General features: G+C 36.9%; 1 protein-coding gene across 6 annotated transcripts in view; it reads right to left on the reverse strand.

The window, feature by feature from the left end:
- Positions 1-1,441: 1,441 nt before the first annotated feature.
- The window catches only part of AP1S2 (adaptor related protein complex 1 subunit sigma 2), a 30,038-nt gene continuing 5,505 nt past the window's right edge, over positions 1,442-25,974 (reverse strand). The window contains exons 3-7 of one of the 6 annotated variants that reach the window (XR_005985693.1): positions 20,442-20,550; positions 19,686-19,823; positions 15,106-15,200; positions 3,773-3,781; positions 1,442-2,969 (exon numbers count right to left, since the gene is read on the reverse strand). Coding sequence is in view for 4 of the 6 variants with exons in the window: in XM_041741367.1 (XP_041597301.1) it covers positions 2,922-2,969; positions 3,773-3,781; positions 19,686-19,823; positions 20,442-20,550 (304 nt within the window). In the remaining 2 variants the exon portion in view is untranslated. The other 5 variants (XR_005985692.1, XM_041741367.1, XM_041741369.1 and 2 more) reach the window with 5 other exon arrangements.

The raw sequence follows: 25,974 nt of genomic DNA on the forward strand, positions 1-25,974 counted from the left end.
AAAAAAAAAAAAAACTAAAAACTAAAACTTGGCATGGTAGTGCCAAGAATAGTTTTGTTTTTTTTTTTTAAAGATTGTTTTAAAGCACTGAAAGGGTAAAGTCGGTTTATTTTCTCTCCATCCTGTCTCATATTCACAGCCCCTTCTCAGCTGGAGGTTTTCCATTAGGGGCGTCTTTTTTTTTTTTTTAGTGTGTTGGGGAGCTGTTTATATAGAGGTAAGTCTTATTTTTGTCATTTTCAGGAAAATTAGGGTCATTGCTACTGAATTTGCCTGGTGTTAAAGCAACTCTCATTTTAAAAAAGTGGTCAGAGAAACTTCTGTTTGAAGAAAAAAGGACTTAAGGTAAAAATTATTCTTAGATTTCAGATCATAAAAAAAGATGCTCTCATACATTTTTAATTTTCTTCATAACCTAATGACATACTGGACATCTGGATTTTCAGAGTATATGGCATTTGGTGACTTGGGATTTGGAAGTAAGGGCTTAAGGATGCACAAAGTACTGAAGCTGACAGGGAAAGAAATTTCAAGATTGGGATTTCTGAGTGAGTGGTTATCTGTTGAAAATGAGAGTTCTTTAGTATGTAGTCTGTAAAAGGAAGTAGGGTCCAGAAATCACTCTAACTTTAAAAATTGATTTGTTCAACTTCAAATGCCAGCTTTACCCTAAAAATGTTTGAAAATTTTCTGTAATTACCTACTGGACTCACTAATGCTGAATAACATGGTATCCAGTATTTTCCATTACTTTCCTAAATACAGCCAAGATATACGTAATTAAAGGTGGTATTCCAAGTGGAATAGCCTTCATAGGTCGTGGAGGACAAAATAGGATAAACACCAGCTTGTGCTCAAGGTAATTATGAGATAATGGGGTCTCTTCCCTCCAGTGTTCATGGGTGCTGTGGTGTGGAGGGAAGGCAGAGAACAGTTTTAAACTACTTGACTGGTTCATTATCCTGATAAATGTCCATCTTGAACTTAAAGTTATTAATGTTTCTTAAACTTATAACCTGATTACTATTTATGATTTTAAAATTCCAGCTCTACAGTGCCAGCAGACGCCCATCAGGCCTGTTTTCAGTGAATAAGCCAGCTGAGTGTTGGAGACTGTCCAGGTCTGCAAGTATTTTTTATCAGACTAGAAGCTTGATGGTAGTTGATGCCTTGTTCTTTATTATCCTCGCTTTAATATGTAGCATTTCCCATCTGCAGTTATTAGGAGGTCCCTTAACTATCATGACCAGTTGAGTTGCTGCTTATATTAGGCGGTAGTTTGCAGATACTGGTTCACCTGGTGAGCACCTCCAGGTGCGGGGGGGGGGGGGGGGGGGGGGGGGGGGGGGCGTGGGTTGGGGAGCTGGTTGATTTGCAATGCCTTTGATTACCTGGAATAATCAGAGTTGCTAATTCAGAAAGTAGAAACGTCAACTGCATCAAGGTTTTAAAAGCGGCATTTATTGATTGAAAATAAATGTGTAGATAAGCTCTCAGCGTGGAAGCCACATTATTTCTCCGTGAGCTCAAAGTACATGAAAACTCCTTACATCTTCCATCATTTATCTCGTGTGTGCTTTTAGCAACCACCTTCAAATGGAGGTGAATTTTCAACATTTTACTGAAAAAACTTTAAAACTCTTTCAGCAGCTCCCCATAGTTTGACAGACTTTTGTAAAGAGAAAGATAAAAACACACTACAGTGGTGTACATTGAACATTTATTACAACTAATTGGTGATGTGATAAGACAGTGCTAACATGGCCTGAATATGTATTGGTCACAATCACAACAAAGCTTAATCCAGCCCAGCAGATACAAATGAAAGTATAAATCATGAAGATACGTTTACATACATTAAAGTATGTATAAAAGTGACACTGAAACAATTGTATAGCTTTAAGAAAACATAGGGCCCACTAATGCCATTTTACCTCATTCAACTCTCAATTTTACATGAAAGGTGGTGTCTGCTTTTTAAGATTTCTGCTAACTAGGCAGTGCCATGGAAGGGAAGGAAGCTGCCCTAAAGTTTGCAGCACTTACAAGTGGAGGGAAGCAAAAGCACCCCAAGGAGTAATATTCGTGCTTTAAACAATGACTTAGGCAACACTTTGTGAAGAGAACACATTTTCCATAAGATACTGTTATGAATAATTCTGGTAGGTCAGTGTTTCCTTTTTACTTGGGGGCATCAAAAAACCATTTAAGTCACTAAATGGTTATGACCACAAAAAAATCTGTCTCGAGTTGAATGTTTCTTAGCTTTAAACATAACATGCTCACTATTAAACAACCTCTGTTCCTTGTCCCCGGTTTGGAATGCCGGAGAAATAATTTTAGTGTAAAACACATCATTTCAATTTAGTCATTTGTGTATTCCCTTTTAAGTATGTAGTTTCCAATAAGGATCTTTGGTATAAATTTGGTTCTTTTTTTTTTTTTCTTAAAGTCTCAACAGTTAAATTTTAATTCATTTGATATGTATCAATTCCCTTTATTCTCATATATACTGAAATGCTACATGCTAGTCTTTGGTTTCATAAAACCAGGTTTCATATTCTAATTTAACAGTTGCCTTTGCCAAAGACGGTGATTAATTAATGTATATTGCCTGATTGTGTGTTATTCTCATAGATACATGATCAGATTGAGAGAAACAGATTCTATAAACTTTAAAATATCCAGAAAAGGTACCTTTCTTTTTCTGCATCATTCTAATTTGTATTTAAGTTCCTTATCCCTTGATTAACCAAAGTTCCCTTAAAAAAAAAATTTATGTAGGCCTGAATGAAGCAGCTTTAGCAAAACAGTAATACTGACAAGACGTCATCTTATACCATTAGCTAACATGGACATGAAGGCAGTGACCATCTACAGTGTGTGAAATGCCACAAGAAGTCATCAACAAGGGAGGAGAGTTATGTCAGTCCAATTTCTTCAAGAACACTACGTGGGGTTTCAGCTTCCTGTGGAGGGAAAATGTGAGACTCTGGTAAGCAGATCCGGGGAGGCTTGAGAATGGGAAATTGACACGGAAGGATGTGCAAGTTTAGAGACCAGTGCAAGCAGCAGGTCATGTGGGCACATTCTGATGTTGAGAGCAGTGGTTATTTAGGGTTTTGTGCCCCAAAGCTCAAAGACTACAGAAGGATATTTTCAGCATGCATTAAATACCTACTGATTACCTACCAGTGTGCTGGGCACCACTGCTGTCATACAAAAAGCAGGCAAACCCACTGGCAATTTAGGAAATCATTGCTATCGAATTAGCTACAGGAAAGGTAATTACCTTAGTGTTAAAATTCAGTCTCCCCTAAATAAAAAGTAGGAAAAACCCCGAGTTCTTCTTCTGAATCTTCACATAAGTTGGTTTTCTATGGTTTCCTTTTTTTTTTTTTTTTTGGTCACATGTATTTATAGAAATGTCTTCCTCTGCATTTTTACTCAGTTTTTTACTTTACTCTCCCTAGCAGCAGGGCTTCAGAAACTCACCTTCGCAGCCCGTTCCCCCACACCCACCCCGTGGCAACCAGTGGCTTCAGTGGGGGGCAAGCAATAACTCATTTTTAAATGTTAAAGGAAGACAAAACAAAGCAGGCATATCTAGAAAAAATTATTTGAAAATTTTCCAGAGTGGCTGATTTTGCACATCACAAAAGAGGACCAGGTCAAATTCAGGTATTTCTTGCAACAATTTTGTCATTAAAAGGCATATGACAATTTAATGGAGAAAATGCAATTTTTAGTATCCAATAATAAAGTAACTTACTTTTGCATCCTAATTGTGGTACAGCACAAAACAAGGAAAAGAAAAATATTAAACCATAAATCCATACATTAGATTTAGTTGTATGTAAAGCATTATATGGAGTAATCGTAAATAAATTAAACTCTAGCCTGTTTCCTTATTTGGAAAACAAGGATCACAGTACTTACCTTCATACGTAGACATTTAAGGGAGAGAAGGCTTAGTGCCTTACTTCTAGAAAGTGCTCAAAAAATGTTAACTGATAACATTACATGATTGAGACCTACCCTACAGGAAGGTATTTAGCATTCAGTACTAAATAAAGTATTATAAACCAGCTCTCCGGATAAAGTTCACATGATGACCTTTTAGTAGGTTAGTGAAAAATGGGTAAAAATCGGCTTTGGTGACAAAAAGGTTTTTTTATGAAGTATTCTTGCCCTTGCCGCCCCACCCCCATCAAACCTCAGCCTAACCAGGCTTTATCAAAATATATATGGGGGACAGGCAAACAAGTTAAACATTGCCACAGGATTACGATCCACCAAATACAGGATGAAGGACATTCTACAGCATGAGTGACTCTGTTAAAAAAAAAAAAAAGGCAAGGAAAAAAGAGTTGTTAAAGATGAAATGACTTAAAGAGACGTCAGCCAGATACAGTGTTAACCCTTATTGGGAATCCGGTTCAAACAAACCGATTATAGAAATGCAATTTTCAGGTAATTAGGAAAAATTAAACCAGGAACAAGATATTAGGAGTTACTGTTAATTTTGGAGGGTGTGGTACTTCCGTCTCTTGGTGATACATACTGAAGCATTAGGGATGAAATGACGTACAGGACATGCTTTCAAACCCTGAGCCAAAATGGGGTGGGGGGGTGGAATGGATGACGCAAAAAGCACAGTACCATGAATTTTGAGTTGATGGGTGTTGAAGCTGGGTGATGTGCACATGAAGGTGCCTTCTCCTATTTTATTTGCATGTCTCAGAATTTTTAAAGTCTAATGAAAAAGATGCAACATCCCTAAGAACAATGTAGCCAGTCTCTGTATCATGTTTAGCTTTAAACATGAAATATATTGAAATCTGAATCACATACATCTTAAATAAAGGAAACAATATAATCATTTGCATTTGACCCTTGAACAAAGCCGGATTTGAACTGTGCAGGTCCATTTATATGCAGACTTTTTACCGTATTTTCCTTATGATTTTAACATTTTTTCTCTAGCTTACTTTACTGTAAGAATAAAGTATATAATACATGTACAAAAGATGTGTTGTTTAGGTTATTGGTAAGGGTTCCAGTTAACAGTAGGCTATTAAGTTTGGGGGGAGATAAATGTTGTATGTGGATTTTCAACTGTGGGGGGGTCAGTGCTTCTAAACCCCTCATTGTTCATGGGTCAACTGTACTGTTAATAGTTCTTAAAAACACTATTCAACCTTCAATGCATTTATTAATAGATGCCTACACTGGATTCTATACAGTTAGCGTTCTTCGCTTATCCGTGTAAAAATGCCTCCCATTCCGTTCTGTGGAGCTGGTCGGATTTCCCCATGCTCACTGCCTGCAATCCTATATGGCATCTCATGAAGAGAACCATGTTACTTATCAAATATGCATTTAAAATATGTCCTTTCTAAAAGGCCTGGTTTAAAGGAACCACCTGCACATTTTATTTCTGGAGTACTCTACAAACAGTACATTAGTTTTTTGTTTTGTTTTGTTTTGTTTTTTTACAAATTGTGTTCATAGTATCAAATGTAATTTTCCCATGTTGACACTGAACTTGTAGCTCAAAATTACCTGGAAAAACCATTATCTAAAGTAGTCACATTCATAGAAAGAGAGTAGAATGGTGGTTACAAAGGGCTGAGGGGAGGGGGAATGGAGAATTGTTTAATGGGTACAGTTTCAGTTTCACAGGAGGAATTTCTGGACAGCAGCTGCACAACACTGTGAATATGCTTAACAGTACTGAACTGTACACTTAAGAAAATTTGCCAGATTAACCACTTTAGGGTTTTTTAAACACGACCTAATAAAATTACCTGGAAAAACCAAAATATAAAATAGATTATTTGTCAAAAGGGATGAAGAAGAAAAAAGTCATTCACATGAGACAAAGTACATGCAATACTTTTATTTTAGACGTGCAAGAAAAGCAATTTCAGAATCTACGAATTTTAAGCAAGCAGCTGTATACAAAGAATAAAAGAAGCAACATCTTGTTACAGCTCAGCACACCGCATCCAAAGCAAACAGGCATGAGACAGTGCATATTCAGCAGTAAAACCAGATGAATGACATATTGCAGGGTGGGGGAGGGACAGAGGACAAAAATGGAAATGAAAGACCCGTGTTTCCCAATGCTTTCAAGGGCGAATGCCAAGTTTCTCATTTGCTAACCCATCCAGGTGCTTGCCACGTACTGCAGGACCCGGGGACCCGAAAGAACTGCTCTGCGTCCCTGCCTAGTCTACATTTTCATAGGTCTTCCGTCAGCAGTGAACCTGCTCGAGTGACTTCGGAATTTGCTTATCGAGGCCTTAAGATAGCTTCTGTAATCAGGCTTTAAACTCTCTAGATAGAAACGCTGAATTATTTGGTACTTTTCCTTTTATAATAAAATAAGTTGCATGTCATATTAAAAGTCTTAATATTTAGAGTATACTACCATAGTTAACAAAGCATTAAGTATTTAAATGGAGACTTAATAGATATTATAAAACTATAGTAAAATATTAGTATTTAAACTGAGTCTTAGGACTCAGTATTAACATTTTGAAAAGGTTACTTCCTACTGAACAATATATATTGCAGAAGACACTTCTGACGCTTTCTCTGATGTGTCTTAAAGGGACTGTTCAATACTGTATAGCACAAATGTGATCAATAAATGTGGCATCACAAACTTAAGAACTGTGACTCTTTTACCCTTAAATATTATGTAACAGTACAGATTTTACTCTCTCAAATTACTTCCAAGTACACTTTTATGTGATACATTAGAATACGGTAGCTCACAGAGGCTGTAAAATAGTCACACTGAATAGAATTTCTTTTCTCCCCCGAACATCTGAAGACCAAGCCACATTATATATCATGGCATGGCACTGCTTATTTTGCCGTGGCGTTTCCGCTATATTTTCTTTGGTGAACACTTTAACGATTGCTAAATTTTTCTTACAAGATTTTAATCATAGATGGTTCATAAATGATGACATGTATGTCTTTAAGATGAACTACTCAAAACATTCATAGGTCATATTTCAAGAAGAAATTATACCAGCTGTGAGCAGGAATAAACTACATCAAGATCATATACAGAATGAAAATAAAACAGAAAGAAAAATGAGGACGGGAAAAACAATTACAATCGTAAAGGTACTGGTTCTGAAATGATCTATTGTACAAGATAGTCACCAAGCTGAGGATATTTTCTTTCATAAGTATATCAGCTCTCTATTTCCTCTGTGAAATTCTGCATACACGACGAGTAGTCATTTAGTACACAGGGACATTAAAATATTCATGACGTGGCTACAAAAGAAATGCATATATTCTTACACAGTGTACAAACTGACAGACACAATCAGATTCCTAGAATGTTTAGTGCACAGTAAGGAAAATGGAAGCTTACATTTTTGTTTTCGTTCTTTGGTGTATGGCTGAACATTTAACTTATAAACAGAGCTTAGTTCCAATTCATCTTGAGTATGAAAAGATTTTCAGTGTAAAATCATCTGGTCAATACTGAGTTAACTGAAAATTCAATTAGAATACTACTACCTCCTGCCAGTCTTCAAGTATGTCAGGATTTTATTACACGAAGTAAAGGAATTTAATCCCTTAATGAAAATCATTACATCCTCAGGTGACCATAAACTCTTCTACAGATCCTAAAGGAAAATCTTTGCCAAGAAAAAGTGGAAAAGTAGTCACCCATTTGGTATTTTAAGTAGCAATGGAGGTGTTTAACGGTTTGCTTAGCTTAAAAAAAAATTCCAAAGACTATGCCTTTGAAACCAAGGATATTATTTTTTAAATAATCCTCAAGATAGATTTTAGAGAACTCTCCAAAAAGATTTAATGTCTCTGCCTACAAATGTATGTAAGTAGAAGTTTCCCACATCAATGAGGTACCCTGAGGTGAGGTTTTCAAATGACCCAGAGATGGATTTCTAGGGACTCTAAGAACCCCCTGAAACTAGTGGCAAAATTACATACAGATTTTCCTGAGAAGAGGGCCCATGGCTCTTCAGACTCTCAGAGGGATTATACCCCTGCCAAAAGGCTTGTGACTCAAAGTTTAAAACTGCTCATTTGAGTGCCTTTAAAATATCTTCATATTAATATGAAAGCTGGCATTTTGAAATGTTAGGCTACAAAGTCATGTAAACTGGTCAAATATATAACAGATCCCTTATACAATTAAATACAAAAGTATCTAAGAAGCGCCAGTTAAATTTTAATCCTCAAATAATTAATCTTAAAACAGTTTAAAGAGAGAGTTTTGCTTTTGTTTTTCCATTCAGAATATAGTGGAATGAACCAGCAAGTTAAAATTATATTAGTAATAAACCCCAAATGCTTCATTTTCGTATAGAAGCTCTCATTTTCATAGGGGAATTCTATTTCTTTACATCTGTATCAATGACATTAGTGCTTCACAGTACTTAATAATACTTTTTGGCCAATGAACCTCTGACCTCTTTCAATATTCTTTGTGTAAAAAAATAGTCCCAGAGCTGGATTATTATCAGAATAAAATTCCCTATGAAAATATCAGTTAAGCGAGGTTTGGGGACTATCCCTTGAGACTTAGTATAATTAGACTTTTTATGCTAAAATATAAATAACAAACTTGACAAAATTATAATTACAAACTGAATTCATAGATCCTACTACATTTTGATGCATGTCAGTACTCCAGCACGTATTCTAGTACGCTTTCTTACACCCCATGAAACTCTTGCTGTGATACATATTCTCTGTTTTCTGGAGAGAGAACAAGAAAAGTTTAAGTCTGTCAACCTTTCACCTACATACCAGTTCTTTGAGCCTTTATAGTATAGCTTTTTATCTTTTAGGTATTCTCTCTTAATTTTATGCACACTATGTAAAAACCAACCATGGAGAGCTTTTGCCCATTGAAAGAAAGATAGTTTCCCAAATAGGGCTGAGCACACCCCTGATGCTCCCCAGAAGAGACTTTACTAAGCAAGACAGACCATTCTCAAACATGCATGCCCAGCATTTCTGACGGACCTTTCACTACATTTAGTAAACTCAAGGGTAGATGATAAGCCAAACTGTTCTTTATGGCCAATGATCCATATTATTATACTTAAAAAAGAAACTAGCATCCATCAACTGTGAAGAATATTCGTCATAGGAAGAAAACCCTCTTCATTGGAAAAACACCCTTTAAAAAGAAACCCTAAGATGTACAAAAATAATGTATCCTTTTACTTTTAAGTTGCTTTACCGTGTTTTTAATAATTTCTCAATTTTGACAGTCTGAAAAAGTTGTGCTGTAAATAAATGCCTTAATGACCACCTAACCTTTAAGGTTGATTTTAAGCTAAATGATACAGATATGCCCATATTAACCAAGTTATTTTTTCTCTTATAAACCAAGAAAATATTGTAGTGGATTAAATATAACTCCAGGATTCTGGGCCCTCAAAACCACTAGCACATCTTCTGAGCCACAGAATAATTAGTTTAATTAAAAATTGGGGCGGGTGAGAGCCAAGTCTGTCACAACACACAAGGGGTCCTGGGCCGAACCAGAACTACCCTCTTCTTCCACTACTGGGCAAGCGGAGTTCCTCAATACACTAAAACATCAGTGATTTAGATTACATGGGAATAATGGCCAGAACGAAAACAGAAAAAATTAATCCAGTTGTATTACACAAATTGCAAACTGCCCTTAGTACCAGTTCTTTGGAGACCTGTTTTGAATAAAAATCAGACATTATTTTCAACCTGAAACGGGCCTGTAATTCTGGGTTATCCTTTTACTCCTCACTCATTTCCTCCCCCCATTAAGTCTATTCCAAACCCTCAACATTTTATTCCAGTTATCTACCTCTACCTCTTCTCTTTCTCCTTAGTCCCCAGCAACTCTCTTCTAGATGACAGTTTCTCAAAGCCAAGAATTTGGCTCATCCAACTGATGAAGAAAAAACAAACCACAGCTTTCCCCAGTTATCTCCTCCAAACAGGAGGAAGATTCGTCTGGCCTAAGACCAATGCTTGTGCTTCCACTGCCATTCACCCTGCCAACTTCCGTGCCCCTTGATTCTATTTCTGCTTCCCTTGCTCTGAGTTTGCTCCCCACCCCCTACACATGCATCTATGATGTATGCTCAACTTCCGTACTCGGAGTGACTCTCTTCTCAATCCCCTATGAAAAGAGCCAGAGGTGGTGGGAAGTGCAGGTTAACAAACAGCAGAGAGAGGAATTAAGTTACACCTGCTCTTCCAACTGTCTACATTCTTAAGACAAAGACAAGCTCCATTGCCTTAAAAATTCCCAGATCTCCACCATAATAGGCTGATGACTCAAAACTAAAGCAATCTGGGAAACTGTAAGATACTGGAAGCTAGACTTATCTGAAGGTCTAAGTCTTGTTGGGATGATGCCTAAGTCAACTACTGGTATTGGATCCAAAACTGAAAACCTAGTCTCCTGATTGTCTCTTTCTAGCATACAATGTGGTCAAAGAGCAAATCATTTACATTAAATGAAAAATAAGTATGTGTTATTTGAAGTTACTGCTTTCCAGTTTTTCTTGTGAAAGGGTTTCATTTATTTCTTGTACTATAAGTAGTATCCTCTAGCCTTCATGTTCTAGAATACAATGGTCCTTGTTATTGCCTCTCACTGAATTTGGAAGCCAAGGTCCTACTCTCGACTCTGGAACCCTATTACCTGTGCTTAAAGACCAAAGGGCCAGGGCAGCCTGGGTGGCTCAGTGGTTGAGCCTCTGCCTTCAGCTCAGGGTGTGATCCCCGAGTCCCGGGATCAAGTCCCACATCGGGCTCCCTGCCTGGAGCCTGCGTCTCCCTCTGCCTCGGTGTCTGTCATGAATAAATAAAATCTTAAAAAAAAAACAAAAAACACAGGGCCAGAGAATGTCCAAATTCACTAAAATCTATGTTTAGTAATGAACAAAAAGAGAAGAATTGAAAGCCCTTGTAAGGTACCTTTCAGATGACACAGCTCATAGTGTCAGTCTTTCTCTTCCAGCAATTCTGGGCACTAGTAAAGTCAAATGATTTTTTTTTTTTTTTTTTACATTAAGTTAGTAATGAGTGGCAAGAGCAATATGGTTGTGCCAGATGGTTAGTGTCTAAAATGGCCAAGAGCACGCAAGTGCTTCACTTTACATGCTGGAACTTTTTAGCAAATTCTACTCTGATTTTACCTAATGGAACAACACAATGTGTACTCTTCCATTCACATAGTTTCATTTTGTCATTTAAAAAATGTATAAATTAAAAAAGTTCATACTTCTAATACAGGTTTTACACTTCTAGAAAATGGTGGTGGGGGGGGGCTTCAAACATTATCAGAGTTAATGCCATTAAGTTATTAATGTCCCGGGATCCCTGGGTGGCGCAGTGGTTTGGCGCCTGCCTTTGGCCCAGGGCGCGATCCTGGAGACCCGGGATCGAATCCCACATCGGGCTCCCGGTGCATGGAGCCTGCTTCTCCCTCTGCCTGTGTCTCTGCCTCTCTCTCTCTCTGTGACTATCATAAATAAATAAAAATTTTTTAAAAAGTTATTAATGTCCCACTCCTAGATCTTTTCTCACTTGATAGACCTTGAGTATCTTTTCATATCATTACATGGAAATTAATCTCATTCTTTTTTACAGCCAGGTAATGGTTTCATGTGTGGCTGTACTGTAATTTTCTTAACCTATTTCCCATTGATTAATATTTGGGGAAGTTCCACCAGCTTAATATTATAGTAAAATTTTAGTGCATTTGTATATTTCTGTTGGATGCAATTCCTTAAAATTTAACTGATGGGTCAAAATATTTAACTGTTAACAGGTATCACCAAACTAATCCTCCAAAATGAAATACAAGTTTAAGTGCTCACAAGCACCAGACAAGAGAGTTGCTCATCCTTGCCAATCCAAGAACGAAAAAAAGTTCTCATTCATATTTTTATATGCCTTTATGTAAAAGGACCATTTGTTTTTTCTTTCATCTGTGAATTATTTATAGCTACTGCTGTTCTAGTGTGCTGTTTCTATTACATGTCTCAAAAGATTGTCTTAGAAATGATGGGAATAACTTAACTACATCTTGTAAACCCTGCTCTAAAACCTATTCGTTATAAAATACTAAGGACAAATTACTTTCCCCGGCAGTTAATGACACTTTTTAAATTAAAAAAGCAGATTACTGGGAAGTCTGGGTGGCTCAGTGGTTGAGCATCTGCCTTTGGCCCAAGGCGTGATCCTGGGGTCCCAGGATCGAGTCCCACATTGGGCTCCCTGCATGGAGCCTGCTTCTCTCTATCTCTGCCTATGTCTGTGCGTCTCTCTGTGTCTCTCATGAATAAATAAATAAAATATTTAAAAATAAATTAAAAAGCAGATTACTTAGTAAATATAACTTCAGACCACAAAGAAATAGTTTTAAGTATATTTTAGAGTAACTATATTGCATCTGCCTAGGTCTTCCATTTGGACCATAACTTGAAATGCTTTAAATTTGATCAGAGTTTTCAAAACATAACAGATTTCTTTGCATCATTGAATTTCAAATATTCACACTCTAGGTGTTTACTAAAATTCTTTAAGGCTAATAAAATACAAAAGAACAACAACAAAAAAGTCTACGTGTACAATAAAAGTCTATACACGCAAATTCTGGTCATTTAAACTAGTGCCTCTCTAAAAAAAAATGATCAAATCCCTAAGGTGGATGGGGAAATCAGCAGAAAATTTAAAAATATTCTAATTGCCTAAAGGGTATACTCAATTCTGTTTCCAGGTAAAAACTCAATTACCTTAACAGATATTAACTGATTTGGTTGTTGCTGAGAAAATGAAATTATATAGTGACATCCCACAAGCTTTGCTGTGGGTTAGATGCTAAAAGCCAACCACAGATGATCTCCCCAGGCACTGGTTATCAAGTAAAGTAAAGGTGATTTTGTTGACTCACAGAGGTGATTTTTATAGCTATTTACAATAGCTCTTAGGGGTTTTTTTTTTCTCCCTCTTACTTTTGATTCATTTCAGCCAGCCATTTATACTCTGGACTATATATTATAAAGCTGTAGTGGTCTATAAATGTAAATGGAATCTTTATATATCCTATCATGTTAAATTAAACCAGGGTTTTGCAACCACAGCGCTACGGACACTTGAGGCTGGATAATTCCTTGTTCTACAAGGGCTGTCCTGGGCACTGCTGGATGTTTAGAGGCATCCTTGGTCTTTACCTATTAGATGCCAGTAGCACCCCACTCCCAGTCATGACAATCAAAAATATGTCCAGGCATTTGTTCAATGTTCTATGAGGAGGCATAATTGCCCCACTCCCCACCCCGGGCGAGAACCACTGAATTAATCTAATTGTCTCTGGTTGATGGGCAGGTAAAATTAACGTTCTTGGGTGCTTGGCTACATCTTAATTTTTCTATAATGGGAACTTTATTTTTTTTAAAAGGCAACAGAGGAAACAATAAAAGAAAAATTTAAAGAATTTGTCAGTAGGGGGAAAATAAAGAACTCAAACCATGACATTTTTCAGAAACTATTTTTTAAAGGAAAAAAATCACCACCAACAGCTAGAAATAGGCTCTTTTGCAGGCCCCAATCCCAGGGTGCATGCAATCAATTTAGTAGATCAGGATCAGCATTGAAAAAAGGGAGAGAATAGAAAATGTGAGAATGCAAAACAAGAAATAAAGTATTAGTTAACAAAATATTTTTTTGGTTTATGTGCATGTAACTGCTATGATATAAAAATGTATTTTATTACTGTGGGTTCTTGTCAAATATCTTTAAAAATCAGATTTACAGCTACTGATTTTAAGTTACTCCAACTTTTCATTATTACAAACAGCACAGAGTAGCAAGAGTGGGCTCAAAATAAGTTAAAATGAAACAGAGGGAGGAACCCTAAAAATTCTGAAAAGCAGACAGAGTGCTCAAAAAACACACATACAGCAAAGTGATTACAACCTAAAAACCAGTGACCAAGGACATTGGTCAAATTTCTTATAAAATGTAAAACAAAAGGCAAGATTTGTTTTGCCTTCCTTCTTTATTTTCCACTCAAACATTAATGTAACCAAACCTTTACTTCTCCAGTTTGTTCTAGCAGACCCCAATCAAGTTTACCTATAAGAAGTTAAAATATGCTGGCATATATATAGCCTTGTTAACTTTTAACCCAACTTAGAAGAAAAAGGTTTAGGCTTGAAAGTTTTAACATCACCAGTGGAAATTACAAAGGAATCATAGGAGTTTTTCTAATTAGACCAAATCCTAAGAGGATTTAGATCAAAATGCTTTTTGCTGTTAAATGATATTGTATATATTTGAACACATCTAGCTGTTATAAAACAATGTACAATATTCTTGAGTTTGACTAGCATACCCAAATATTCTTAATTAGCAAGATTTTAATTAAAAAACCCAAAAACTTCATACTAAAAGGCATGTTATTAAGTATTTCAAGTACTTATTTACTTAAAATAATTTTAAGTCACAAAAGATTCATTTTTAAAATCAATTTTTCTAAGATATCTTACCTTTCCATTTTTATGCAGTCCAACAGATTTATTATTACTTTCACAAAGATGGTGCATAGTACTAAGATATATCATGCAGCCCCAGCACTAAAACAAATCAATTTTAGCAGCGCTAATTCTCCATAGAGCACCACTTTCTAGCCGAGGCAGATTAACAACTGCAAATCCAAGAGACCCTATTCATAAAGTGGATCATCTCAAAGTAGAAGCAAATTCGTGAGTGTAATGCTTGCTTTTGGTACCTCACTTATTTTCATTGCTCACGTTCTTTAGTGAGAAACAATACCAACAGCAAACAAAGCTCAAAAGGAAAACCCCCACAAATTTCAAAACGATGCTGTTAGTATAAAAAAGAAAGGCTGACACATCTCAAAGCGCCGATCAACACCATCATGCATCTACCGCTGAGGTTAAAGCCCAACGCCCGGTTTTTTAACTATTTGATCTTCATGGATCAGGCAAGGACTTGAAATCATCTCACGTGCAACAGTCTTTGCATAACACCCCATTTTATCCATGCCACAAAAACGGTAAATTTGGTAGTTACCAATAAATAAGTTGGGGGTCAAAAGGACTAAAGCCTTAGACTGCTCTTTATCATAAGATATCCTCAGACAAACCTCCCCATTCTTCATTCTGGCTCTATAAAATTAAGGAGCAGAGAAAAACTGGTAAGTGCCTGACTTTACAAAGAAAATGCACTCTATATTTCCTTGGTCATTAGATCTATGCTTATAAACCAACTGTACCACTCCCCCATGTACTCCCCCTCAAAAAACTAGCTTAAAATAGGCACTTAATTGGTGGTGGGGAAATGTTCCAAGTATTGCAAAGAATGTCAATTTAGTAATCTCAGCATGTTGCACTTTAGTAATTTAAGAATCAGGTTAAGTACCAGTGGCATGTTAAGAAAACCTGTGTTAAATTCCAGCAAACATTAAAAATTGGATAATGGACTGATATTTCTGGGCTTTACCCCCAAATTTAATTATGTATTCACAGAACCAAATATCGAAAAGAATACAAAGTTCACTCTAGAAATGTCAAAACTGAACCACTGTTTACCAAGTAACTAAGTAAAATAAAAAGGAAATCTTGGTTATTTAAACACAATGTCTGATATTTTAGCAATTATAATTTGAATACATACTTATGTTCTCATTACTGACTGTAATATGCTAATAGAAAATCTATCCACTGACTGTGCCCTGTTTGCCTATAAGATGAAGGACTACCTCAACAAACTACATGACATTTATACAAATTGAGTAAAAAGGAAATTTTAAAGAAAATTTTCTGAAGAAAATAAATATTCTTAAGGATAGAAATGTATATTTCACAAACTTTAAAGGGCTAAAATCTAAATCATTTTGCAATTACCATGTATCATTAAGCCAACAGATATTTTCATTAAAAATTCAGAAGCATCGTTGGTGTTTAGAAATAATCAAGTAAAAGACCTGAAACCAAATAGAAAAATCACAATACAAAGAAAAGTAGACCAGCACCTAGCTTAGTGACTAGCACAAACTAGGCATTGAATAAATGAAAGTATGAATGAAAAAAAAAAAAAAAAACAAAGAAAAGTAGATTAAAATAAATTAGTTAGGACTTCTACAAGTTTAAGGCTGCATTTAGGTAAGTGTCTTTAGAGCTACATTTACAAAATTGGAAGCAAAAATCATATTCATGACATAGACTAAATTATAAGACCCAAAAAGCTACTATAAAGCTACTATAAATCCAAGAGTTTTGAGAAATTCATTAAGAAATTATTTTTAAAATATATTATTTCTATCTATACATCCAATTTAAAAATACCAACAATTGATAATTTGGACAATGAAAACTCTATAAAATGGCATCTGTCTTAGGAAATCTACTCTGTTCCATATAGAAAAACCTCCAGAATGATGAATCTCTTTATTACTGAAAAACACAGAAGTTGGTACTGAAAACAGAAGGTTTAAAATACACATGCCAAGACAATATACAAATAGGGTAGGCAGGTGGGTAGACATGGACAGGGCTTAGTGGTCAATATTCCACTCAGCTCCCAAGTCTAGCAGTTCTGGGTTTGGAATGCTAGGACCAGTCACTGTAACCTCACTGAGCCTCTACTTCTGCATTTGTTAAAAAGGTGCTCATGATCCTTCTCAGGGCATCCTGATGTTTAGCACAGGATGCTTCCCATCCAAGTGCTCAGTAAGCATCAGCTATTGTCACAGTTCTTTTTTGTTGTCATGGTGTCCAGACATGTTCTCATTACTGACTATATAGTCTAATATATGCTAATAGAAAACCTACTTTATCAACTGTCTGCCCTGTTTGCCTATAATATGAAGGACTATCTAAAACAAATCACAAGACGTTTATATAAATTGGGTAAAAGGGAAATTTTAAAGAAATTTAGCAGTTGGTGGAATGCTTTTTCTCATCTTATTCCACCGCCTACTTTATGAACATAATACTTACTCACCCGAAGATGTAAACATGTACCATATAGCAACATATAAATAAATCTATTTTAGGAAACAAGCATCTTGTCATCCCTGGATTTGTGACAGTATGTTGGCAAATAACCTGAATGAGTAACAGGTTAACCTGAACGGAATCATCTGAAGCCGTACTGCCCCAGAAAGACTTTAGCTTGGCTTCAGAAAGGCCTTAACCTGCAATGTTCTAACTCACTCTAAACTTAGAGCGGACCAGCCATGTTCTGCCTCCTAGAGACCTTAATGGCTAAATCTAAAAAAATGGTACACTCAGACCATTGAATAGAAAATGTCTTTGTGTACTATAATTTTGGTTTATGTACAAAGTATTAAGGTAGTCATAGATGAGAAATAGGGCCAAATCTCTCTTCTAAAGATATGAAACCGTAATTAATGGTAGTCAACTTTTTTTTTTTAAACTACGGTGAGACAGGGAAAGAAAAATCTTAACATGGACCACAGACATCCCATGCTTCTCTCCACTCCTTTCTCCTAAAGATACCAAAACACTACTTCAAAAAGGGAGATATTACTTACTATTAAGATACTTCAATAGGGGAGATACACACACATACTCACAAATACAGACTTCTTTATCCTCAATAAAAACTGTAAGAGTAAACTTAGTATATTTCTCATATTATAAATTCTATAGTAATTGTTCAATAGAGTTTAAAAAACAGTCCAGACACAGGAGAGATAAGTGACCTAAACACTACTCTCCAGAAAAAAAAAAATACATTAAAATTAAAAGGTGAACTTCAAGAATTTTAGAGATGTTTTAAGGCAGATGTAATTAATCAGGAAATGATGAAGAACTTGGAGGAAATACCAGGATCTGAGAGAGCAGAATACCGTTCCATAATAACGAAATATAAAAGTGAACGAGAAGAGATAAATATGAAAAATTCCCAGCTCCTGTTCTGGCTTGACCTTATTTTTAGAAAAGTCTGATTAGTAAACAGCAAAATAAGGAGGTCCTAACTTTAAAACCAATTTTACAATAGCAGAATATGAGCTTGTGGTCACAATATCAGACATTGAAAAAAATCTCCCTTATGATATATTTGCAGTCAATAGTAATAATGATAAAGAACCGTGGCAAACTGTACACACATGAAAAAAGGCCTAAGCTATTTCACTACGGACAGTGGCTAGTATCAGGGCTGCTAACAAGATTCCACTTTTTTTTTTTTTTTTTAATAAGATTCCACTTTTGCAGATATCTTAAGTACTGTTTTGGTAATTCAAGATAATACATGTACAATGTATTATCTCCTATTTAATATATGTATGTTCTGGATGATATCATCCCAACTTGGAGTAATCCTCACAACTGACCCAGTCAGTGACTAATGAAGAGCCATTACCAAGGCCTACCCTCCCTCCCGTAGAGGCACACAGTTAAGAGAGGTTTACTCTTCTCTTAGTTCACATTTCTGTTACAACAGAAATGCTAAAAAAAAAAAAAAAAAATGGATTTAAAGCCTCCTTTAATAACAAAAAAGGCAATTAATGAAAACACACTACATTTTTATATTGACTAGCTCCTTCTTGTATTATAGAGTTTTTATTTGATTAAAACCACAATTATTGCTAAACCATAATTCAACTTCGTATCTGAATTAAGGTATCCTTAAGTATTTTGAAAAACTTCAGAAATTGAAGGTCCAGAAACACCAAATATACAAGTAATCCAGGACAACTGTGGAAACTGGAAAGGGAAGGGGGTTTATCAACGGTTCTCAGGATATCAAGAGAAAATAAGGATGCAATCACTTGACAGAACATGATTTGCTATTTTAAAAGAGCAAAGAGGGGTGCCTGGGTGGCACAGTTGGTTAAGCATCCAAATCTTGGTTTTGGCTCAGGTCACAATCTCAGGGTCATGAGACTGGGTCCCAAATTGGGCTCCCATTCAGTATGGAGTCTGCTTGAGAGATTCTCGCTCTCCCTCTGCCTCTGCCCCTCCCTCCCTCCCTCACTTGTGTGTGCACGTTCTCTGTCTCTGTCTCTCTCTCTCTGAGATAAACAGTTAAATAAAATCTTTATTTTATTTATTTTTTTATTTATTAAAAAGAGCAAAGAAAAAGGCCAAATACTTTTTAGTTTTTCTAACACAAAATTAGAGATTTCTACAAAAAGTGTAATTATAACACTTATCATTTGCTTGGCTACATTTGTGCTTAATGGACATGAGGTGAAAATATGAACCAATCTCGGATGAAAATGCCATAGTCTCACAGTCAACTGATTATCCATCCACACTAATGCAAAAAGGCATTACCTTCAGTAATTCGGAACAACGGATGGAGAGTTCTCAAATTACTGTTAGATGAATCTTTTCCCTTCTTAGTCTGTCTTCTAAAGGTTTTAGACCCTAGTGTTTTGGGGTCCAAAAACTGGGCCATCAATATGACAGACCATCTCTAAAGCAAACAATCCATCCATAGATTAACTAAGCTGATGTGACTAACATATACCCCAATCAATATACTGCACATGGACACTACATGCCAAGCATGCTTCAGAGTAATTTCTGAAACTTTAAGAATGAGAGAACATAACTGAGACTTCCCTAGCAATACCAAAACATGCTTAGGTCTACTAAAGAGAACTCCAATTAGCTTACCTCCTGCAGTAGATCAGCCTGCTCAATTGCTTTAAGGACATTTTTCTTGGATGTTTCCTGAACTTCCCCTCCCAAAAGAAATTCATCCAAAATAAAATAAGCCTTCTCAAAATTAAAGATGATATCAAGTTCACATACCTGAAAAGCAAGAAAAACAATGTCAAAAACTGAAGCAAAAGATACTTACCCACCATTGGGTAGTGCACAAAATCTGATCAGAGTGAATTGATCTTAATTCTTTCTAAAAATAGCAATCTTGCTAATAACTAAGCATCACCGATTTAGTAGCTTAATTGTCAAATCTCAAGTACTTGGAAACACAATACCTACAAGCTAAGTAAAGTAAGACCTGATTCTCGAAGCTCCCAACATGAGCAACTTAATAATTCTCTCTTGATAAACACTGATCTTTTTAAATACACATTTCTTAGATAATGTGATTATAACTGCTTACCAAATCTAAATTCCATACAAAGCACTTCCAGAATATTAATCTTTGCAGCTGAACTCCTTCCTGTTTCACTATTTTAAATCTCATTCTCACAACCATCATTAAATGAGTAGGGCCATGGGATCAAGCATTCATTCTGGCAGCTGACTGAGCACGCTAGCAAAAGACAGTCAGCCCTTCCCTCTCCTGCAGTTATTTTTAAACAGTCAGAATCCCCAAGACGATCAAATAATAAACTTGTTACAGAGAAGATTAAAAAAAAAAAGACCATGGCATTCAATTTCCTAAAACAAAATACTACTCACACTGCCAAAATACTTGTCAAGTAATTCCACATAACGATGAATTATTTCCAGGGTAATTAGCTCATTGTCCTGATCCTCGATAGCACAGCAAAAATACAGACTAGCATATCTGTAACAAAGCAAATGTGGAAAAAATTTTACCCTATAATCATGTTTTCTAAATATGTTTTCATACCCTATTGTGAAAGATCCCATGCTTATACAGTTTATTTCCCCTTTTACAACAGTATAGATTATTTCCCTCCTGGATTACAAAAGGAATGAATGTTGGGACGCCTGGGTGGCTCAGTGGTTGAGCATGTCTTTGGCTTGGGTCATGGTCCCAGGGCCCTGGGATGGAGTCCCACATCAGGCTCCCCGCAGGGAGCCTGCTTCTCCCTCTGCCGGTATCTTCTGCCTCTCTGTGTGTGTCCCTCATAAATAAATAAAATCTTTAAAAAAGGAAAAAAAAGGAATGAATGCATGTAGTGTTTCAAAAGTACAAAGCAAAAAAAAAAAAAAAAAAAACCCAAAAACAAACCACAAAAAAACAAAACAAACCCCAAAACAAAAACAAAGGATCATTCAATCATACCATCCAGAAATCTAGAACGAGTAACTCATTTTGCTCTTCTTTCAGGTTCCCTTCTCTGAATATTCTAAAACATAGCTGGACCCGATTATTAAATATAATGAAAGAAACATAATCGTCCTATATTGTATGAAATATAATACACTTACTTAATTAAAACAAAATGCACTGTGTGATTAATTCAAACTACAAGTAAACAGGGAAGAAGATAAACTTTCTGACCGAAGGACTCATTGAAGATATTATCAACATGAAGGCAATGCCTGAAACATTTTGTTGAAGTGTAATATACAAACAGAGGACACAGGTCATATACTCTTGATTTTTTTCTTTTCTTAAAGATTTTATTTATTTATTCATGAGAGACACGAGAGAGAGAAAGAGGCAGAGACACCGGCAGAGGGAGAAGCAGGCTCCATGCAGGGAGCACGACGTGGGACTCGATCCCAGGTCTCCAGGATCCCGCCCTGGGCTGAAGGTGGCGCTAAACCGCTGAGCCACCCCTTGGTTTTCAAAGTAAACCCACCCAAGTACCAGCACCCTAAGAAACAGATTATGGAACTCCTGAATCCCCTCTCCTAGCCCCTCCAGGTCACAACCTGCCACCCCCAAGGGTAACTACTATCTTGACTTCCCACGGCATAGAACTGTTTTTAAAAACGAGGTTTCTAGGACTGTGGAATAAACTCCAAGATAAGAACAGTTTTAAGTTATTACAGAAGTTAGAGAAAGAGAACAGGGGAAACTGACCTGTCGTCAAATTTTCCAAGGTCTGTTAAATGAAAGTTTAGGTTATTTACCCTTGAATAATAAAATTGGAAAACTCATATTCTCTTTCCAAATTAGGATTCTAGACATGGGACTACATTATACTTGACCCAAGGAAGCCAAAACTTAACATATAACCTTGAGGCATAGCAAACAATGATCAAGTCTTTTGAGGATTCAAAGAGCATTTTCAAATGGTTTAAGTGTGTTATACAGGCTGTTGAAAAAAAACAAACCAACGCTACCAAAAAACCAGAACATTCTAAACAAGTCTGTTTCGACTGTAATTTTCACTGACAAGCATTTAAGTGATTTTTCGAAAACACAATGAGCAATTACTGTTCATAGCATTAACAGAAAATAATACACACACAATCTCAGTTTTGGAATTCAATGAATTCCTACTCTTCAGTATGAGAATGTCTAATATTTACAGAATGCTCTATTAATAACAATGTTATAGGGGCACCTGGGTGGCCCAGTGGTTGAGTGTTTCCCTTTGGCTCAGGTTGTGTTCCCGGGGTCCTGGGATCGAGTCCTGCACTGGGCTCCCCACAGGGAGCCTGCTTCTCTCTCTGCCTAGGTCTCTGCCTCTCTGTCTCTCATGAATAAATAAAATCTTTAAAAAAAAAACCCCACTATCATCACATTGATCAAATAAAGACCAATTGGGGATCCCTGGGTGGTTCAGTAGTTTAGCACCTGCCTTAGGCCCAGGGCATGATCCTGGAGACCCGGGATAGAGTCCCGCATCAGGCTCCCTGCATGAAGCCTGCTTCTCCCTCTGCCTGTGTCTCTGCCTCTCTCTGTGACTCTCATGAATAAATAAAATCTTAAAAAAAAAATAAAGACCAATTATTTGATCTTTCCAACAGCAAGCACCATAATCCTTGATTACAGAGGAAGGCAAAGACAAAACAAAACGAAAAAAAAAAAACAAACAAACAAACGAGGCCCAAGAGTATAGGATCTGCCAAGTGGTTGGTCTAGGACAAGAAATCTGATCTTCAGACCTTTTCCCACTCCACCTTAGGGACTCCCTCATCATACACAGCTCGACTTTATTGCCATGTCCATTCTACCTGACTTATACATTAAGTTATTCAAAATGGTAGGTCTCCTGTAGGCTTAGAGAGGAAGCTTTCGAATGTGTTCATTTATTAGCATGAAGGACATAAGAGGGCACCACCTCCAACTTTATTTATTTTTTAAAAAGATTTTTTTTTAAAGATTTTATTTATTCACGAGAGACACAGAGAGAGAGAGAGGCAGAGACACAGGCAGAGGGAGAAGCAGGCTCCATGCAGGGAGCCGGTTGCGGGACTTGATCCCGGTCTCCAGGATCACACCCCAGGCTGAAGGCGGTGCTAAACCGCTGAGCCACCCGGGCTGCCCTATTTTTTAAAAAGATTTTATTTATTTATTCATGAGAGACACAGAAAGAGAGAGGCAGAGACACAAGCAGAGAGAGAAGCAGGCTCCATTCAGGGAGCCCGATGTGGGACTCGATCCCAGGACTCCATGACCACGCCCTGGGCCGAAGGCAGGCACTAAACCGCTGAGCCATCCAGGGATGCCCCACCTCCAACTTTAGAGTGCTTCCTCTCCTTCTTACCCTGTTTTGTGTATCTGTTTAAAAGGCAATGAGGGACACCTAGGTGGCTCAGTCAGCTAAGTGAACCACTTTGGCTCAGGTCACAATCTCCAGGGTTCAGAGATCAAGCCCTACATTGGGCTCTACACTGAGCATGGAGCCTGCTTGGGATTCTCTCTATCACTCTCCCTATCACCCACCACTCTCACCCTGCTCATGCAAATTCAACAATCTCTCTCTTAAAAAAAAAAAAAAAAGCAATGGACTATTCCAACTCTCTATCCTCCCTAACCCATGTTCACCAAATAGTTCTGAATTTGAGGAAACTGATACAAATAACATGTTACAAGTCCCCAAATCAAGAAAACTAAAGATAAAAGGAACTGATATTAAATAAAAATGGTAGATAAAAAAACAGACCTGACTAGCTGACATGAACAGAGTGCTATTTAAATAAATCTCATTAGAAGGAATGTATTAAGGGGCACCTGGGTGACTCAGTCAGTTAAGCATCTGCTTAGGACATGATCCAGGGATGCTGGGATAGAGCCCCAGAGCCCCACATCTGGGCTCCCTGCTTAGTAAGAAGCCTGCTTCTCCCTCTCCTCCTGCCCCTCCTCCTGCTCATGCTCTCTCACTCTGTGCTCTCAAATAAATTTTTAAAAAATGTTTTTTAAAGAAGGAATTTAGGGAACACCTGGGTGGCTCAGCAGTTAAGCATCTGTCTTCGGCTCAGGGCATGATTCTGGAGTCCCGGGATCGAGTCCCACATTGGGCTCCCTGCGTGGAGCCTGCTTCTCCCTCTGCCTATGTCTCTGCCTCTCTCTCTCTCTCTCTCTCTCTCTCTCTCTCTCTCTCGCTGTGTCTCTCATGAATAAATAAAATCTTTTTTAAAAAAATAAAATTAAAGAAGGAATTTATTAACAGTTTAGGGTAAACTTTCTTTTACTCTGAATGTCAGCATTTCTGCAACGCTGTTAATCTTTTTTTTTTTTTTAATTTTATTTATTTGTGATAGTCACACAGAGAGAGAGAGAGAGGCAGAGACATAGGCAGAGGGAGAAGCAGGTTCCAGGCACCGGGAGCCCGACGTGGGATTCGATCCTGGGTTTCCAGGATCGCGCCCTGGGCCAAAGGCAGGCGCTAAACCGCTGCGCCACCCAGGGATCCCAATGCTACTGTTAATCTAATGCTTGCACCATCCTTGCTCCTTATCCACAGTACGGCCTCCTGAGTTACAAATAAACAGTACTTATTCAATGGTGCTTAATTGTGTGAATCATTTAGAACTATTAATTTAATTATCACCAGGACTGATGTGTCCAAGCATCAACCATTATTTTTAAAATCCTGCAATATAGGGGTGCTTGGGTAGCTCAGTCATCTGCCTTCGGCTCAGGTCATATCTCAAGATCCTGGGATTGATTGAGCCCCACATCAGGCTCCCTGCTCAGCAAAGTGCCTGCTTCACCTTCTCCTGCTGCTCCTGCTGCTTCTACTTGTTCCCTCTCTCTCAAATAAATAAAAATTAAAAAAAAAAAAAAATCCTGTGATGCCAAAAAAAATCCTGCAAAACTACCTAAATGTTTGCTTTCACTCAGAAAGGAAGAAGAGTTATCAATTAAACAAATTTTGTTATAGGTGAACATCCAGTTATCAGGATTATAAGGCACCTGTTTATAGAAAGCTTGGAAGAAACAGAATAGTTAACAATTAACATTCATAGAGCCCTCACTCTGAGACACTAAATGTTAGCCAAGGCTTTACCATTTTAATCCTCACAACAACTCTTCCAGAAAGATACTGTTATTAGCTTGCATTTATAGGAGACCCAGGCTTAATTGAGTAACGGTAATTTGACTCCAAAACCCAAGTTTCATATTAAAAACTACAGCCAGGAACTGTATTAAATAAAGTAATCCTGCACCTGGCAAAAATTAAAACTGAATAAGCAATATTTTAAGAGTTTTGAAGAGGAAGAGAAAAATTGTTATGCTGATTTAGTAAAAGACTATCAAGAGAACTGAAGTGTACCCCTATTTTTAGAACCAAATGCTTTTTAAATATTCAATTTTGGCTTATTTTGTTCTCTTAATATATATTTGTAAGTTTAAACCTGAAGTAAAAGTAATAATAGACTAGTAAGAAGAAAGGTATGTTTGGTTATTTTTAGCAGAGTGGATTAAGGCTTACTCTAATTACTGGCACTCAGAACATCTGAAAGTGCCTATTCTTATATTCAAAACACATGACTTCTCCGCAGCCAGCTATGTGTCAGCTGACTGTGCGTGAATGTAACTAAACTATTCTCAATACCCACTGGTATGTCATTAAAAATTCTTTTGTTAGTAAAGAAAATACAGTACTGTGGCAAATTCTCAAACTAGTAATTTGGAAATATATGTATTTTTAAATTCACTGAAAAACTTTAATCTAGTGCCTCTTCCATAACATGCTGCATAAAATAGGAATCAAAAAAAGCATACAGTGTTAGGTCTTTTTATTTCCCTTTTTTTTTTTTAAGGTTTTATTTATTTATTCATGAGACACAGAGAGAGAGAGAGGCAGAGACCTAGGCAGAGGGAGAAGCAGGATCCCTG

This window comes from Vulpes lagopus, chromosome X (genome assembly GCF_018345385.1).
Source record: "Vulpes lagopus strain Blue_001 chromosome X, ASM1834538v1, whole genome shotgun sequence".
NCBI classification, from domain to species: domain Eukaryota; kingdom Metazoa; phylum Chordata; class Mammalia; order Carnivora; family Canidae; genus Vulpes; species Vulpes lagopus.